Source organism: Dipodomys merriami, unplaced genomic scaffold (assembly GCF_024711535.1).
Source record: "Dipodomys merriami isolate MVZ:Mamm:240054 unplaced genomic scaffold, mDipMer1.0.p SCAF_3, whole genome shotgun sequence".
Taxonomy (NCBI): Eukaryota; Metazoa; Chordata; class Mammalia; order Rodentia; family Heteromyidae; genus Dipodomys; species Dipodomys merriami.
In genome coordinates this window covers 38,774,664-38,791,352 of record NW_027204492.1, presented here as the reverse complement: position 1 = coordinate 38,791,352, position 16,689 = coordinate 38,774,664, and the positions used below count along the sequence as shown (strand labels likewise).

At 38.7% G+C, this 16,689-nt stretch overlaps 1 protein-coding gene across 2 annotated transcripts in view; it reads left to right on the top strand.

Annotated features, from left to right (window-relative positions):
* Positions 1-16,689, top strand: part of Dnaaf6 (dynein axonemal assembly factor 6) — a 44,625-nt gene that overhangs the window by 23,355 nt on the left and 4,581 nt on the right. For both annotated transcript variants that reach the window (XM_070038991.1, XM_070038990.1), the window contains exon 6: positions 15,673-15,758. In XM_070038991.1, the coding sequence (XP_069895092.1) occupies positions 15,673-15,758 (86 nt within the window). The remainder of the gene's footprint in view (positions 1-15,672; positions 15,759-16,689) is intronic.

Below are 16,689 nucleotides of genomic sequence, written 5' to 3'. Positions count from 1 at the left end.
GGAAAACAAAGGAGGAGGCAACAATGCTTGATAAGAAATGTACTCATTACTTTGCTCATGTGATTGTAACCCCTCTGTACAGTATTTTCACAATAAAAAAACTTATTTAAAAAAATCTCAGTGAAAAAGTCAGACAAGGGCTGGGAATGTAGCTCAGTGGTAGAGTGCTTGCCTAGCATGCATGAAGCTCTGGGTTTGATTCCTCAGTACCACATAAACAAAAAAAGCTAGAAGTGGCTCTGTGACTCAAAAAGACAAGAAAGAAAGAAAGGAAAGAAGAAAGAAAGAAAGAGAGAGAGAGAGAGAGAAAGGAAGAGAGAGGAAGAAGGAAAGGAAGGGAGGGAGGAAGGGAGGAAGGGAGGAAGGAAAGAAGGAAGGAAGGCAGGAAGGAAGGAAGGCAGACAGGACAGTAAAGGAGCCAGGCGCTTAATAGATCACTGCAGTTTCATTTGGTAAGTACATACATAGAAAGTTCTATCAGGTACTTGGTGATACAAAGCAGAAAGAAAATCAACTTGCTCTTTTTGGATGGATAGGTTTTCTATAGTGGACATCATTCCAAAAAGAGCATTATAAGCAGAGCATATTGACAATACCCAAACATGAAGTAGTATGTCATGAGTAGCAATTAAGTATGAGAATTAAGAATAAATATGAGAAATGGTGTATTGGTAAGTTACTTCTCAAAAGATATTTTTAAAATTTTTTATTGTAAAAGTGATGTACAGAGAGGTTACAGTTATATAAGTCAGGTAATGAGTATATTTCCTTTTGAACAATGTCATCCCCTCCCTCATTCTCTCCCAGTTTTGCTGTTCCCCTGACTTCACTGCCCCCCAAAGTTGTATAATTCATTTTCATAGTGTCCAGTGGTTCACCCTTTGTCTCACTGTTTCTGTGCTTTCTCTTCCCCTCCTCAAATCAGATAAATTTAGATCCAGGACAGAGGGTACAGAAATCAAAAACAACAACAGAAGAGAATTAACCAAAGAAAAAAGGAAAGGAAAAGAGAGAAAGAGAGAGAAAAAACCTGAATACAGTACAATAAAAAACAAAACCCTCCAATTTGGATTGGAAATGTGTAGGTCAGGAGAGCACTTGCCTTGAATGTATGCAGTCCTAGGTTTGATCCTTAAGCTCACAAATGAACAAAACCTTGAGTTGCATCTGAGTTTTACTCCCTAACCATATTAATGATGAGATCCATCATCACTGCTTAACCCCACTGGTAAGACTCAGAGTAAAGAGATGATTGGCCCCATCTCAAGAATTTCTTTTTGAAATTTCTATGATTGTTGCTCCTATTGATAATATTTTGTTTCTTTGAATCTAAGAATTATCACGTGTATACCAGTATTGAGCTTGAACTCAGGGCCTGGGCACTGTCCTTTAGGTTTTGCACTCAAGGCTAGTACTCTAACACATGAGCCTACTTTTTGGTGGTAAATTCGAGATAAGATTCTCATAGACCTTCCTGCTTGGGCTGGCTATGAACCATAATCTCATATCTCAGCCTCTTGAATAGCTATGAAGCACCAGCTCCTAGCAATGTGCCACTTTAAAAAAATAGTGTTTTAACATACATATTTCAACTCAATAACAGAAACATTAAAATGTGGGGAAATAGAACTTTACATTTTGTTAAATGTTTTATTTGGAAGCCAGGTGCTGGTGGCTCACTCCTGTTGTAATCTTTTCAACTTAGGAGGCTGAGATCTGAGGATCATGGTTTGAAGCCAGCCTGGGTAGGAAAATCCATAATATTCTTATCTCCATTTAACCACCAAAAAGATGGAAGTGGAGCTGTGGCTCAAGTGGCACAGTGTTAGCTTTGAGTGAAAAAGTTGAGGGACAGTGCCCAGGTCCTGAGTTCAAGTTCCAGCAAAAGAAAAAAATTATTTGGGTCTTGGGCCTGTAATATAATAATCCAATCCAGAAACTTATATATAATCTTTGCTTAAGACCTTACATGGCGAGAAGGGGAAAAACAAGTCATTTAAAGATATTGGTGGACCCGTTGCAACAATGAGAAGTACAAGTTGTCATGTCGAAAACGAACTTTACAACTTTGGTGGGCTGGGGGGGGGGGGGAAGGATTGGGGGCGGGGCGGGGAGAGGCTGGGAAGGGATGTGAAGGGTAAACAAATGAGGAGGCTGCAATGTTTAATAAGAAATGTACTCATTATCTTGCCCATGTAATTGTAACCCCTCTGTACAGTATGTTCACCAAAAAAAAAAAAAAAACAAAAAACAAAAACCTTACATGGCTAAGCATAGGGAGTTATTTGGGATTTTAAAAATTCACAAGAGGGCTGGGAATGTGACACAGTGACAGAGTGCTTGCCTAGCATGCATGAAGCCCTGGATTCAATTCCTCAATACTACACAAACAGAAAAAACTAGAAGTGGCTCAAGTGATAGAGTGCTACCCTTGAGCAAAAGAAGCTCAGGGATGGTACTCAGGCCATGAGTTCAAGCCCCAGAACTGACAAAAACAAAAAAAAATTCACAAGGACATGGTTTCCTTTTTGGTTCCCCAGATTCCAAATGAGAGTGCAAGGTTTATGAATGTGAATCAAACGGATAGGCCTAAACAGAATTCTGAGTTAGGAATATGTATACTGTATCTTCAGCAAACCTTTCTAACTCCAAACCCAGAGACTACCAGTATTCAAATTCTGCGAGTCCTATTGTCATTCTCTGAGGCTTTACTCTTGGGTGCAGAGCTACCAGTCTTCTTCCTCTTCCTCTGTAGTTAGGCATTTTAGACCTGGAGCTTAGCTTGTGCTTTACAGGTTTTTAAATCACCCAAGCCTTTTCTTCAAATACAGTTTTTTTTGTTGTTTGTTTGTTTTGGTCGATCATGGGGCTTGAACTCTGAGCTTGGGCACTGTCCCTGCCCTGTTCAGCTCAAGGCACGCACTCTACCACTTGAGCCACAGCACCACTTCCGGTTTTCTAGTGGTTTATTGGAGATAAGAGTCTCACGGACTTTCCTGCCCAGCCTGGCTTTGAACCGCGATCCTCAGATCTCACAGCCTCCTGAGTAGCTAGGGTTATAGGCGTGAGCCACCGGCACCCAGCTCAAATACAGTTTTATGAGAAAACTCAACATAGAAAACACAAAAGAGTACCATTTCCTTGGAGGACAGGGGCGCCTTGGAATACAGCTTAAAGAATGCTAAGAAACTAAGATCATGATGACAAGGTACCAAATATAGATATAGTATGGAAGAATAGTAAGAGAGCTCATTGGTAGCATATATATTTTACTTTATTCCTCATGACTAGGAGACTCCTACTTTGCTTTATTTTATTTTATTGTCTCGTCTTTTTTTTTGTGTATACCAGTACTGGGGCTTGAACTCAGGGTCTCATGCTTTGGCTCAGCTTTTTTGCTAATGGCTGGTGTCCTACCAGTTGAGCCATGTCTCTAGGTCTGTTTGTTTTTGCTGGCTAATTGGAGATAAGAGTTTCTTGGATTTGTCTGTCTTGGTTTGCTTCAACCTGCAGTCCTTGGATCTCAGCTTTCTAATTAGCTAGGATTACAGGTATGGGCCTTTACTGTTCAGCTTATTGTCTCACCTTTTGTTTTATTTTCTTCTCATCTTTCTTCACAGAGCCCTCACTGTAATGGGTTTAATATACATCCTAGACTATAAATCTTTGTATACTGATGTGCATCATTGTTTGTAATACTTTTCTATGCCAATACTGGGGCTTGAGCTGAGGAGCTGGGTAGTGTCCCAGAGCTTTTGTGTTCAAGGTTGGCATTCTACCACTTGAACCACAACTCTGCTTCTGGCCATTTTAATGATTAATTGGAGATAAGAGTCTCAAAAACTTTCTTACCTGGGTTGGCTTTGAAATACAACCTTTAGATCTCAGCCTCCTGAGTACCTAGGATTACCAGTGCCTAGCTGCAATGTTTACTTTAAAAAAAATTCAACAGATATTGATGGAATACTTACTACATGCCAAATACATGGATCAGATACTAGATATATACTGTTAAACAAAATAGACAAGATTCTCCTTTTCTCAAGCTTACTGGCAAGACTTCAAACAGGCCATACACAGCAATGTAGTGAGATCTACTGGGTACTCACAGATTCATCCAGTAAGGAAACAGTGACCCTAAAAGGAAGCAGTTTATTACTTAGTGTTAATAAGATGCATGTACAGTCAGTTCCTCCCATCTCTTTGTCCACAGAATGATATCAAACCAAAAGAGAGGAGATAGTAGGTAACAGGAACCGTGGGGAGAGCTGAAGAGCTAACTCCATTGCTACTAACTTTTTTTTTCATTATTTTTGAATGAGTGATTTTTTGACCTGTTCTTCTTTTTTTTTAATTTAATTTTATTGTAAAGATGCTGTACAGAGGGTTACAGTTACATGAGTAAGGTAATGAGCACATTTCTTGTCAAGCAATGTTAAGCCCTCCTTTTTTGTTCTCCCACTCTCCCTTCCCTTCCCCACCTCCCTCATGGCCCCTGCCCGTCCCACAAAGTTGTAAAGTTCATTCCAATATGGTGTATTGGTATCATTGTTGCAATGGGTCACCCTGTGTCCTTATTTCAGCATTATTTTTTTTCTTGTATTTAGAAACAAAAAAACCATCAAGAATCTCTCCCGCTTGGTTGCCCTCTCCCATACACGGTAAACAGCATCTGTATGGGGGATTGATTTTGTTTTTAAAATTTTTTCTTGTTATTATAAAGGTGATGTACAGAGGGGTTGCAGGTACCTAATGCCACTAGCTATTTTATAATTTGCTTCAGTATCCCAGGAGACTGAGGTAGGAAGTTCTTCTGGAATTTGGTAATACAATGAGAAACTGTCTTATGGCAACATCCTACAAGATAAGGAGACTTCTCCCAAGCAGAGAGTCAGATAAATAGCCCTGAGGCAACTCCTCAACAACTGCTATCTTCCCATATTTTAGGAGGATCAAAAGATGTTCTGCCAAGCCCCAGGAACATAGTTGTGCACATTGGCCTTGGTGGATGTTCAGGGTCACTGGAGTGTGATAGTGGAGCTATATTCTTATATGTATACAGGATGAGGACATTTTTATCCTGTTGTTTTCACTTAATATGATATACTAACTATATACCAGACATTTCTTTAAGTATTTTATACATTGCAACTCCTCCTTTCATCTCCACACCAGCCCTATGAAATAGATGGTTATTTCCTCTAGTTTACAGATGAAGTTTCTGAAGCACAACCAAGTTAAGTAACTTGCTTAAGGCCACATTTTTCAAATTTGGCAGATTTGAACCTAGGCATATTAAATTGGAAAGATTAATATCCAAAGTGATATGTGTGTAAAGAAGGAAGAAGTTCAGGCTGACCTAGCAATAGAAGTGGCATTTCACTGAATATTTGAAGGATAGATAATATTTGGCTAGGTAGGAAAGGATGAAAAGCTCTCCAAGGAGAGTGAACAATATAAGCAAAGGTATAGATAGCACCATGAAAGCAGATGGTGCCTTTTGACAAGTATTTGTTATGCTTTTGGAGCCCAAGAATTTCAGTAGCAAGAAGTAATGTGGAAGCTTAAATAGAATGGGTGATGCAGGCCTGTGAAAGCGCTTGGATTGCACACCCTGTGTTATGGCCTGAATCGTGTCCCCTCTCCCCATTCATGTGCTAAGCCCCATAACCTCACAATGTGACGGAATTCGGATAGAGGGATTTCAGGGAATACTTGTGTTTAAATGAGGTCATGAAGCTAGTTCTAGCCTCATGATGGGCTTGGTGACCTTGTAAGAAGAGACACCAGAAAGCTTTTTCACTATCTTTTTACCATGTGAGAATATAGGAAAAAGGCAACTATCTGCAAGTCAGGATGAGAGTTCTTGAAGGAACCCAACCTTGCTTACACCGTGACTTCTGACTTTGAACCTCTGGAATAAGAAACAAGCAATGTGCTACTGTTTAAGCTCCTCAGAATATATGGTTTTTTTTTTGTGGAAACCCAAGCAAACTAAGACACCATGATATTTTGACTTTATCATCTGGGCATTCGAGTTAACATCTTAAAGTGGGTGAGATCAATGATTGGCAATGTCTTTCTGAACCATTCTAATGGTGGTGTGAATATAGAGCTCAGTGGTAATTCTGATGGGGGAAAATGTGTGTTTGGGATAACTGGTCAGAGGCAGTGTGGATGGCAAGAAGAATGATCTCACTAGAGATTGTGCTGCTGGTGACGATAAGGCTTGGAAGGTGGTTAAATATAGTATGTAAAGGAGAAACAGGAGTCAGATTGCTAGCTTGGGTGATGAGGTAGAGAATGGTGGCTTGAATTGGGATGTAGAAAATGCAATGTAGCTATCTCTAAATTGTAGACTTAGTAGAATGACTTTAGTTTCTTTTTGCTCATCTGAGTTTTGTACAATTTTACAATTGCTATCTATTACTTTTGGAAGAACAAGAAGCAACCAAAGGGTGGCTTTGTTTGTGTGTTGTGGGAATAAAGGGTGTGGGAAAAAAGAGAAAGTTCTAGGAGAAAGATATTGAATGTTGATTTTACTCAGTTTAAAGTGCATGTTGAAAATCTTGTTAGAAGTGATTACTAGGCTGTTAGAAATAGAAATCTATGTGGAACTCTAGAAGAAGAAAGAGACTGGAGGTGTTAATGTTCAGAGTTGAAAGTATTCACTTTGCAGCTGTTAGAATAAACTGTACTAGAGTGTCAGCTTTTTTATCAGGCATAGAATGAAGTAGATACGACTTTAAGTTGTATGTGTGTGTGATTTGTGTATGCTGAGGGAGTGTTCATGAGAGTGCATGTAAATATATCTATGTGTGTGTTTTATGCATGTGGTTTGTGTATGTGAGGAGGATGTTTGTGAGAGTGTGTGTATGTATGTGTGTGGTGTGTATGATGTGTGTGGTTCAAGTATGAAGGGGGTGATTATATGAGTGTGTGTGTGTGTGTGTGTGTGTGTGCTGTTTTATCAGAGAAATTCAGAGGTATACTATGAAACCTGCAAGCATGTGGTTCACTGGGGACAGAATAGGAAGCCTTGGGATGAAGTCCCAAGACATAAACTCTTACTCCAGTTCTAGGCCAGAGATTGAAAAACAAAGGGAATTGAGATTGGGATTGGAATTAGGGCACAGCATTGGCTATACAGATGATGGGAGAGAAAAATGCACTGTGAAAACAAGGGAAGAAAGTATGACTTCCCATTCTGCCTGTCTCTGAGAACAGGGCAGACCAAGGGGCACACTGGACCTTCTTGCACATTAAATAATATGGAAAAGAGACAAGAAGAGAGGCTGGCTTATGGCAGGTGGGTGCACTGGTGAAATACATTATACATATAAATTGGTGGATTCCCATTTTCTCCTGTTAGTATTGAAGGCTATCTCTAAAATCCCAAACTGAATAGGACTATAGTTATTGATATACTATATGGATTCATTGTTGTAGAAGAAGGGGAAAGGATCCTGCAGTAGCTTGATATTGTTTTGTAGTTATAATAGATACATAATATTTTCGTGTTCCTCCTTTGAGAGAGATCTATACTGATAAGAGGACATTCTGGTAAAATCTAACAAGTAGGCCACAAAGCCTGGGTTTTTCTTATTGCACCTCCTCCCTGAAATATGAGTCTTCTTCCCATCTCTGAGAGTCAGGGATGCTAGAATTCAGTCACCCTCTGGTGGACACCTGGGAATCACAGGCTTAGCACATGTGCTTATCTCGGGCAAGTCTAATAAAGATTCTGAAAGCATGGCTTTCTCACACTCCAGGAAGTTTGTTTCTTCAGTGGTCTGTTTCTCATATCCTGATTTCTGTTTTAAAGTTATACCAGTCACATTTATTTACGTGTGGGGGGGGCTGTCCTGGGGCCTGAACTTAGGGACTGGACACTGTCCCTGAACTTTACTGCCAAAGGCTAGTATTCTACAACTGGAATCACAGCTCCACATCTGGCTTTTTGGGGAGGAGGTGGTTAATTGGAGAAAAGGGTCTTACTGATTTTCCTGCATGGACTGGCTTCAAACCATGAATCACCTGTGCCTAGCAGTAATTCTTTGTTTCTTTGTTGTTTTGAGGAAGTTTCTCAGAATACATAAAATCACATGGTCCAGATTCCTTGAAGTACAATTAGTAGAAATTTGGCTTGGGAATATACCAGTACTTAAGGGATGAACAAAAAGCTATAGAGTGTGAAAAGGTGGATAGCACAGAAGCTGAGAAGAGAAAGGTGGTTACTGAAGGCTGGGTAGAATTGGGGGAGGGAGGAGTGGGAGACCTTGACCAGTGGGAACTAAGTTACAGTTGGGAAGGAAAGAATTTCTGGGCTACTATACAAGCCATAGAGATAACACAAATGTACTAAATATTTCAAAATGAAAAGACTTTTTTTAAGTTTCTACTACAAATGATAGGTGATGTTTTTAATGTGTTTTTTAATTTATCTTTTCTTACTTCAAAAGGCTGTACAAGGGGGCTACAATTTAATGTGGCTATATGTATCCAGCTTCTTTTTTTAAAAAAATTAATTTTATTGTCAAGGTGATGTACAGAGGGGTTACAGTTACATAAGTAAGGTACTGAGTACCTTCCTTGTTGAACTTGTTACCCTCTCCCTCATTTTTCTCCCTCTTTCCTACCCCCATCCCCCAAGTTGTACAGATTATTTCCAACATATTGTCTTGTGAGTGTCACTGTTGCAGTGGTTCCCCCTTTGTCCTTTGTCTAGCCATTTTTTGTTCCCCTTCCCTTCCCTAATTTAGATAAATATATATTCAATATCCAAGGTGCCAAAATCAAATACAGTGATAACAGGGGATGAACCATAGGGGAGAAAACACAAAAGAAAAAAGAAATCATGTAGTACATTTAAAAACAACAACAACAAAGAAAAACTTCTTGTGTCCATGTCTTGGAGTTCATTTCACTTAACATCATCTTATATGTGCAGTGCTTCTTGATCAGAATCATCCCTTTCATCATTCTCCTTGACCCTATCTGTTCCCTCTCCTCAGACACATTTCCCACTTTCCAGATTCTTTATATTTGTACATGGAGTTTTCTTCTGTATTTGTCCCATGTACCATTTTTCATTCATTTACCGCTGCCCAATACCTCCCCTCAAAATATCAGTTTCCTAGTACTCATGTTGTTAAACTGTTCATCGAGAGGTCTATTCTATGGAGATTCAGTCCTGTATATAATACACTTTAGTCAGCTATATTGTGTAGATAAGCATATGCCTTTATGTATGAGTATAGAGGAGGCTGCATTTTGGGCCTATGATCCACATATGAAAGAAATGTGTCCTTTGTCTTTCTGGGCCTGGATTATTTTGCTCAAATGATTAAGTGTCTGAAGAATAGATATCTTTAACTGGATTTAAACAATGTACAGTATAGACATATACTAAAACATCACCTGATACTCTATTAATATATACAATTGGTATATTTGTATACATTGGTTAAAATTAATTTTAAAGATAAGAAAAGGAGCTAGGCTGTGAAGTCACTCAGACATGGGAGGGAAAGTGTGCTGCTTTAGAAAAGCAGATTAGGGAGTAGGCTGCAGCAGGATCTTGTCAGTTAGCAAATGTCTAGGAGAGAGTAGCTTCAAGGTCATGGCCAGTGGCAAAGTGAGTGAGCAGTGTGAAGAATGAAAAAGAAAAGGGAAGGCAGCAAAAAACTGAGCACCAGTGGCTCATTCCTGTAATCCTAGCTACTCAGGAGATGTACCTGGAGGATCACAGTTCAATGCCAGAGGGGCAGAAAAGTCTGAGAGACTATTTCTAATTAACCAGCAAAAACCTGCACTGAAGACATTACTCAAGTAGTAAAGCTCCAGCTGTGAGCAAGCAAAGCCAGCAAGGGCAGCAGGTCTTGAGTTAAAGCCCCTGTACTCGAATATATAAAAAATAATAACAGCCGGGCGCTGGTGGCTCACACCTGTAATCTTAGCTAGTCAGGAGGCTGAGATCTGAGGATTGCGGTTCAAAGCCAGCCCTGGCAGGAAAGTCCATGAAACTCTTATCTCCAATAAACCACCAGAAAACTGGAAGTGGCGCTGTGGCTCAAATGGTAGAGCACTCGCCTTGAGCTAAAGAGCTGACGGACTTTGCTCAGGCCCAGAGTTCAAGCCCCATGACCGACAAAAATAAATAAATAACATTAAGAAAATATATTCATTAACTTAAAAATGATCTATTGGTTTTGTGCCCTACTGTTGGAAAATGAAAATCTTAAAATATTTATTCTTTGGAGACATTTACATAATTTCAAAGTAGGAATCCATTACCTTTTGTTTTTGTTATTTTCCTACAGATTATCCTTGCTCACAAGTTTTCATAAAATAATGTGGCTGAAGTTTGAAATTTTATCTCAAATGTATTTCTATAGTTAAATACTTGAAGTGATTCCAAATAAAAATCTACCCAACTTTTGCTGTTAATCATAATTTTAGTATGTTTAGTTTCTTTGTTTTTGTTTATGGTGGTACTGAGGGTTGAGTTCAGGTCTTATGCTTGCTAGGAAGCTATTCTAGCACTTGAGCCATGCCTTCAGCCCTCTTTAATTATGGCCTCAGGTTTTTTTTCCCCTGGGGAAGGGCCTGGGGTTGTCTTCAGACCGGAATCCTCCTGCCTGTGCCTCTTGCATAGCTAGAATTGCAGGTGCATACCCAATACCCAGCTTATTTGTTGAGATGAGGTCTTACTAACTTTTTGACCTGGCTAAATCACGATTCCGCCATATCTACCTTCTGACTAATGTGTTTAGTTTCATATCAAAGTCAAATATTCTTAACTTCTTCCTAACAATAAAATGTATCAAAAGTGGTTTGCATTTCTGACAAATAGTAATATTTTACCAATATTTATAACCCATACACTTCCTTAGATAAGATCAGCCTAAAACTTTCTGTATGTCATTTGACTAAAATTTAAGTAAATAATATAGATTAGCCAAGTCACAAATAAGGTATCTTTAAATTATTCTTCTCTTCTGGTAGTGAAAAATGACAGTTCAAAGAAAATATAGAATGGATGGCCTCCATGAAACATCTGCTATCATGTCAATTTTCAAATACCTTGTGATAAGATCATATACTTTTATTTGAGAAACTGGGGAGCCTGTACTTGTACATTATAAGAATATAACCTCTCAGATCATATTGTCATAGAGGTCCCTCCTAAGAACAGAAAAGAAAAGATTTTGAATTCAAGAAAATTATAATCCTACAATAATAACCCTCCCAATGGCTTTGATATAGTCAGCCAACTCTAGTACAACACTCATAGGAAAATAAATGAAGGCCTTGTGAAAACTATCTGTAAGCACTTGGACTTCCCTTTACTCTTTTCAAAGTCCCAAAGTGAATTCCAAGACAGAGTAAACTAGTAGTTTTTTTTTTTGTTTTTTTTTTTTGTCAGTTGTGGGGCTGAACTCTGGGCCTGGGCGCTGTCCCTCAGCTCTTCAGCTTTAGGCTAGTGCTGTACCACTTGAGCCACAGTGCTACTTCTGGCTTTTTTCTGCTTATGTGGTGCTGAGGAATCAAACCCAGGGCCTCATGCATGCGAGGCAAGCACTCTACCACTGAGCCAACTTCCCAGCCCCCACTAGTAATTTTTGACTGCTTGCCTGAAGACAAGCGGAAAGTGGAAAGAAGGGTCTCATAAACCTTCAAAGTAGTGCACCTTTATCCTGTTGCTTTTGCTTTAGCAGGCCAGAAAGGAGATGTTTGCACCAAATTCCTGATGGGCATTGTGGTAGCCAGATTCTAACATGGCCCTCAGTGACTCTTACCTCTTGATCTGAGCCATTTGGATAGTCCTCATTTTAGGTAGGGCTGACATGTAAAACAATGAGATACCATGAAAACCACAGTGTAATTTCTGAGGCTGTATTTTTTTATTTTGGTGGTACTTGGGTTTAAACTCAGGGACTCACTTCTTTGGCTTGCTTGTTTAGCTAGCATTCTACCACTTGAGTATACTGCTTTTTTTCCTGGTTATTTTGGAGATGGAGTTTCATGGACTTTTATTTTTGCTCAGGGTGGCTCTAGATCTCAGCCTCCTGAGTAGCTAAGATTATAAGCATGAGCCACTGGTGTCCACTGTGTGGCTGCATTTTTAAAGGTATTGCTTCTATTTTTACCTTTAAGATTATTCATTGTAGGGCAAAGACAACTCTTAGGTTGAAAGGCACTCAAGCAATACTGTGGATGAGTCTGCATGTCTGTTGACATGTGCCAACACATGCGTGGGCTGTCTTAAGTGCTAATCTTGTGGTCCTAATCAGACCTTCAGATATCTGTAACCCCAGCCAATATCTTAACTACAACCTCATGATAGACCTTGAGCTAAGCCACAATGAAATTGCTGATCCATAGAAAATGTGTGAGGTAATATACATTTGGGGGGAGGGTCAATTGCTTATGCAATAATAGATACAAATAAGCAATAATTAATAAGAGACAGAACTAGAATTCAAACTTAAGTCTAACTCTAAAGGTTGAGCTCCCCAAAAAACTTAAATTTTTTAGCAGCTTTTCTTAGTGTACCACTTAAAATAATTCATTCTTACATGGTGGATGTAGTTCAGTGGTAAAGTGTTTGCCTAGTGTTTGAGAGGCTCTAGGTTCAAACTTGAGCACCATTAGTCTGTCAATCCTAGGGTGGTGGTACTTGGCTGTGATCCAATCTGCCCAAGAGACAGAGACCAGGAGGAACACAGTAAGAAACCCAGCCTTTGACAGTCTGAGACAAAAAGTACTGCAAAAAATTGGCCAATTTTTTTCATTCTTTTAAATGAATTCAATTTTTATTTGGTCAATGGCATACTGTAAATTTAGCAAATTAGGACTTAAGCACAATCAGAGGTTAGTTAATAGTCATCTATGTTTCCAGGTGGTCATTGAGTGTATCAATTACTAACAAAGTCTGATGTTTCAAGGGCATTTTTTCTGTTTCATCTGTCATACCATCCCACCTAATCTGTCCCTTCTAGTACTCCCTTGAAACCACATTAACATACAATTTTCATTTCCTTAAAAGGAAAAATTAATGAGTTCTTTCTCCCAATTATTTTTCACTAGAACTACAAATGATTTTAATAACCACTTGGAAGTTCTGCCTAAAAATCATATCTAAATTGCACATGAATCTTCCTCAGTTGTCATTTCTAAGATTTGGGAAATTGTATTTTTTGCTGAAAGACCTAAACATTTTAGAGTGAAGAAACAAATATTTGTAGTTTTTTATCCAGTGACAGAAAACATCAGATATTAAAAGGCATCTCAATTTCACTTTCTAGCATCAGTGTGGTTACATTAAAAGTGGGAAGTTTTGTCCAATAGAATGATCATTTGCTTTCTGTTGGAGAACCTGTAAAAACCACTTTATTTCCAAGAAACAATGTTTACTCCTTCTACATGCAACACATTCTAATACACACACACACACACACACACACACACACACACACACACACACACACACACACACACACACACACACACACACACACACACACACAGATACCCACAGAAATATTTGGTGCTAGCCTTGGGGCTTGAACTCAGGGCCTGGGCACCAGGATTTTCCCTTCAAGGCTAGTACTCTACCACTTAAACCACAACCCCATTTTGGGCTTTGTGGTGGTTAATTGGAGATAATAGTCTCACAGACTTTCCTTCCTTGGCTTGCTTTGAACAAGGATTCTTAGATCTTAGCCTCTTGAATAGCTAGGATTATAGGTGTAAGCCATTGGAGCCTTGCTTTAACATTTTGTATTCTAGTTAATGTTTTCATAGTGTGTATATACTGAAGATTTGTAGGGAGTACTGGAGACATATGGATATGACTAGATTTTTAGATGATATTGCAGAATTACTGTGTGTGTGTGATGGAGGGAGAGAGAGAGAGAGAGAGAGAGAGAGAGAGAGAGAGAGAGAGAGAGAGAGAGAGAGAGAGAGAGAGAGAGAGAGAGAAAGTTCTCATTATGTTACCTGAACTGGCCTGAAATTCCTGGACTCAAGCAAACCTCCTACATCTCCCAAGTAACTGAGACTACAGGCAACTATAAGGCCCAGCTTACTTCTATCAACCTCTGAAAAATGCACTTCTTTTGTTTAAAGCATCTTCAATTATGAAGATTTGAATTTTTAAATATATACATTAACAGTAATTGTTTAATGAAATGATCAAGTATGGGGAAGATTTACATAGAATCATATATGTATATATAAACTTTAAATACAGATTTAATAAAATGAAGTATATCTCACGAGCATGTGATGGTCCACATACTTTATTTGACAAGTACCCTTTTTACCTTCTTTGAGCTTTTTATGGGAATTCCAATGGTTCCATTAATTACTTGTTATGCCTTTTATTTATAACTTGCTTTTATCCTGACCTTGTCAACCATAACATCTCCAAACATCCAATATTTCACACTTTCTAGTTAGTCCTAGGGAAGCCTTCATTATGCTCCAGAATTTCAGGTTGCATTTTCTTTTTTTATAGAAACCATACATCATCTCATTTATATGTATAAGTATATGCATGTGTATATACACAGATGTGTAGGTGTATGTGTGTATATATATATATGTATTGCTGATATATAACAACATCCATATATGAACATTAGTGTATATTAGAGATGAGACTTTGGTGTGGTGAAATACACACTCATTCACAATGCATCATCAGTATATAATTCCAGGGCATGTTTTTTTTCAAGCCAAAGGAAACCTCATAGCCATTAGTTATTCCCATTTTCTCCATCCTTCTAACCCCTGGAAAACTTCAATCTACTTTCTGTCTCTATGGAATTGCCTATAACTAGAAACCTATAAATACACCTTTTGATGCCTGGCTTCTTTCATTTAGCATAATGTTTTCAAGGTTCATTGATAGAATAGTACTTTGTTCTTTTTTATAGCTGAATAGTATTCCAGTATATAGCTTTACTACCTTGATTTATTTATTCACTAGCTGATGTATATTTGAGTTGTTTATACATTTGTGCTATATGAATAGGCCTTCTATGAATAGAAAGATTATGCATATATTTTTGTTGGAACATCTTATTTCTATGGGCTTGGGCACATTCCCAGTAGTGGAACTGTTGATTTTGATAAGACATTTGTTAGGGAAATCTTACTAAACCTGTAAATTCTCTTTCTGCTGAGATTTAAGTTCTATTTTTATTCTTTCTCTTTTGTTATGATAATGATTTTTCTGAACTGCAAAACTCTCTAAGATATGTGGTATGGGAATTTTTACCAGGGGACTACAGTATGCTATCAACATCTCATACTAGCACTTTACTTAACCAGTTTTTATACACATTTCCTACTGATAGAACTGAAGCAGTATATTTCAAACAATGAAGATTGCAAGTAAGTACCACTTAGCTCTGGACCTATGAAGCACTGTCAGGTCACACACAGTTGTCCTGGCACTCACTAGTCTTGTTTGTTTATCCATCTGCAAAATAAGGCTATTAATCCCTGCCTTTCAATGCTGATAAAAAAAAAAGACAGGACATAACCCAATATATGGTTGGCACTTGATAAATATTGGATTTCCTTTCCCTGTATATTGTTACATTTTTCATTTTAACTGCTCTCCAAGATTACGATATTTTTATTCTCATTTGATCTTAGGTGAAAATTCAACTGCCTGATACAAACCCTTCTGATATTCACATTGATGTTGAGGATACATACCTTGATCTTCGCACTCCTAATAAGTGAGTAAAAAATTAAAACTGGCATAGTATAATATTCATAAATGCTAATGATCCCAGAGTCCATATTCTTTGTGTGTGTGTGTGTGTGTGTGTGTATGTGTGTGTGTGTATGCACGTGTGTACTCGCATGCACACATGCACTTGTCCTAAGGCTTGAACTCAGAGACTGAGCACTAGTCTTAAGCTTTTTCAATCAAGGCTAGTGCTTTACCATGTGAGCCTACAGTTGTACATCTGGCTTTTTGGTGGCTAATTGGAGAGAGAAGAGTCTCGCAGACTTTCCTGCTCTGACTATGAACTGTAATCATCAGACCTCAGCCTCCTGAGTGGGTAGGATTACAGGTGTTCGTTTTATAAGTGTACAGTTATTTTGCACTAAGAAAAGTGAAATCTCAGATATTTGATCCACATAATACAAAAGTATGTTTGGAAATACTTTTTTTTTCCTACTTTGCACTTTGCTTCTATACATTCTACATGGGTTGACGTCATCAAAACAATCTCCCTCTCTCTACCTCTCCTCTCCCCTCTTTCCCTCTCCCTCTCCCTCTCCCTCCCTCCCTCCCTCCCTCCCTCTCTCCTCTCTCTCTCTCTCTCTCTCTCTCTCTCTCTCTCTCTCTCTCTCTCTCTCTCTCTCTCTCTCTCTCTCTCTCTCACACACACACACACACACATAATTAGAAGCTGGCACTCGTGGCTCATGCCTGTAATCCTAGCTACTTGGAAGGATGAGATTTGAGGATTACAATTTGAAGCTAGCATAGGCAAGAAAGTCCATTAGACTCTTATCTCCAATTAGCCACCAAAAAATGACAAGTGATAGAGTGCTAGCCTTGAGCACAAAATCTAAGGCACAGCACCCAGGTTTTGAGTTCAAGGCCCAGTACCAGCATAAAAAATAAGCTAGAAGTGGAAACCCTTTGTTATAAGT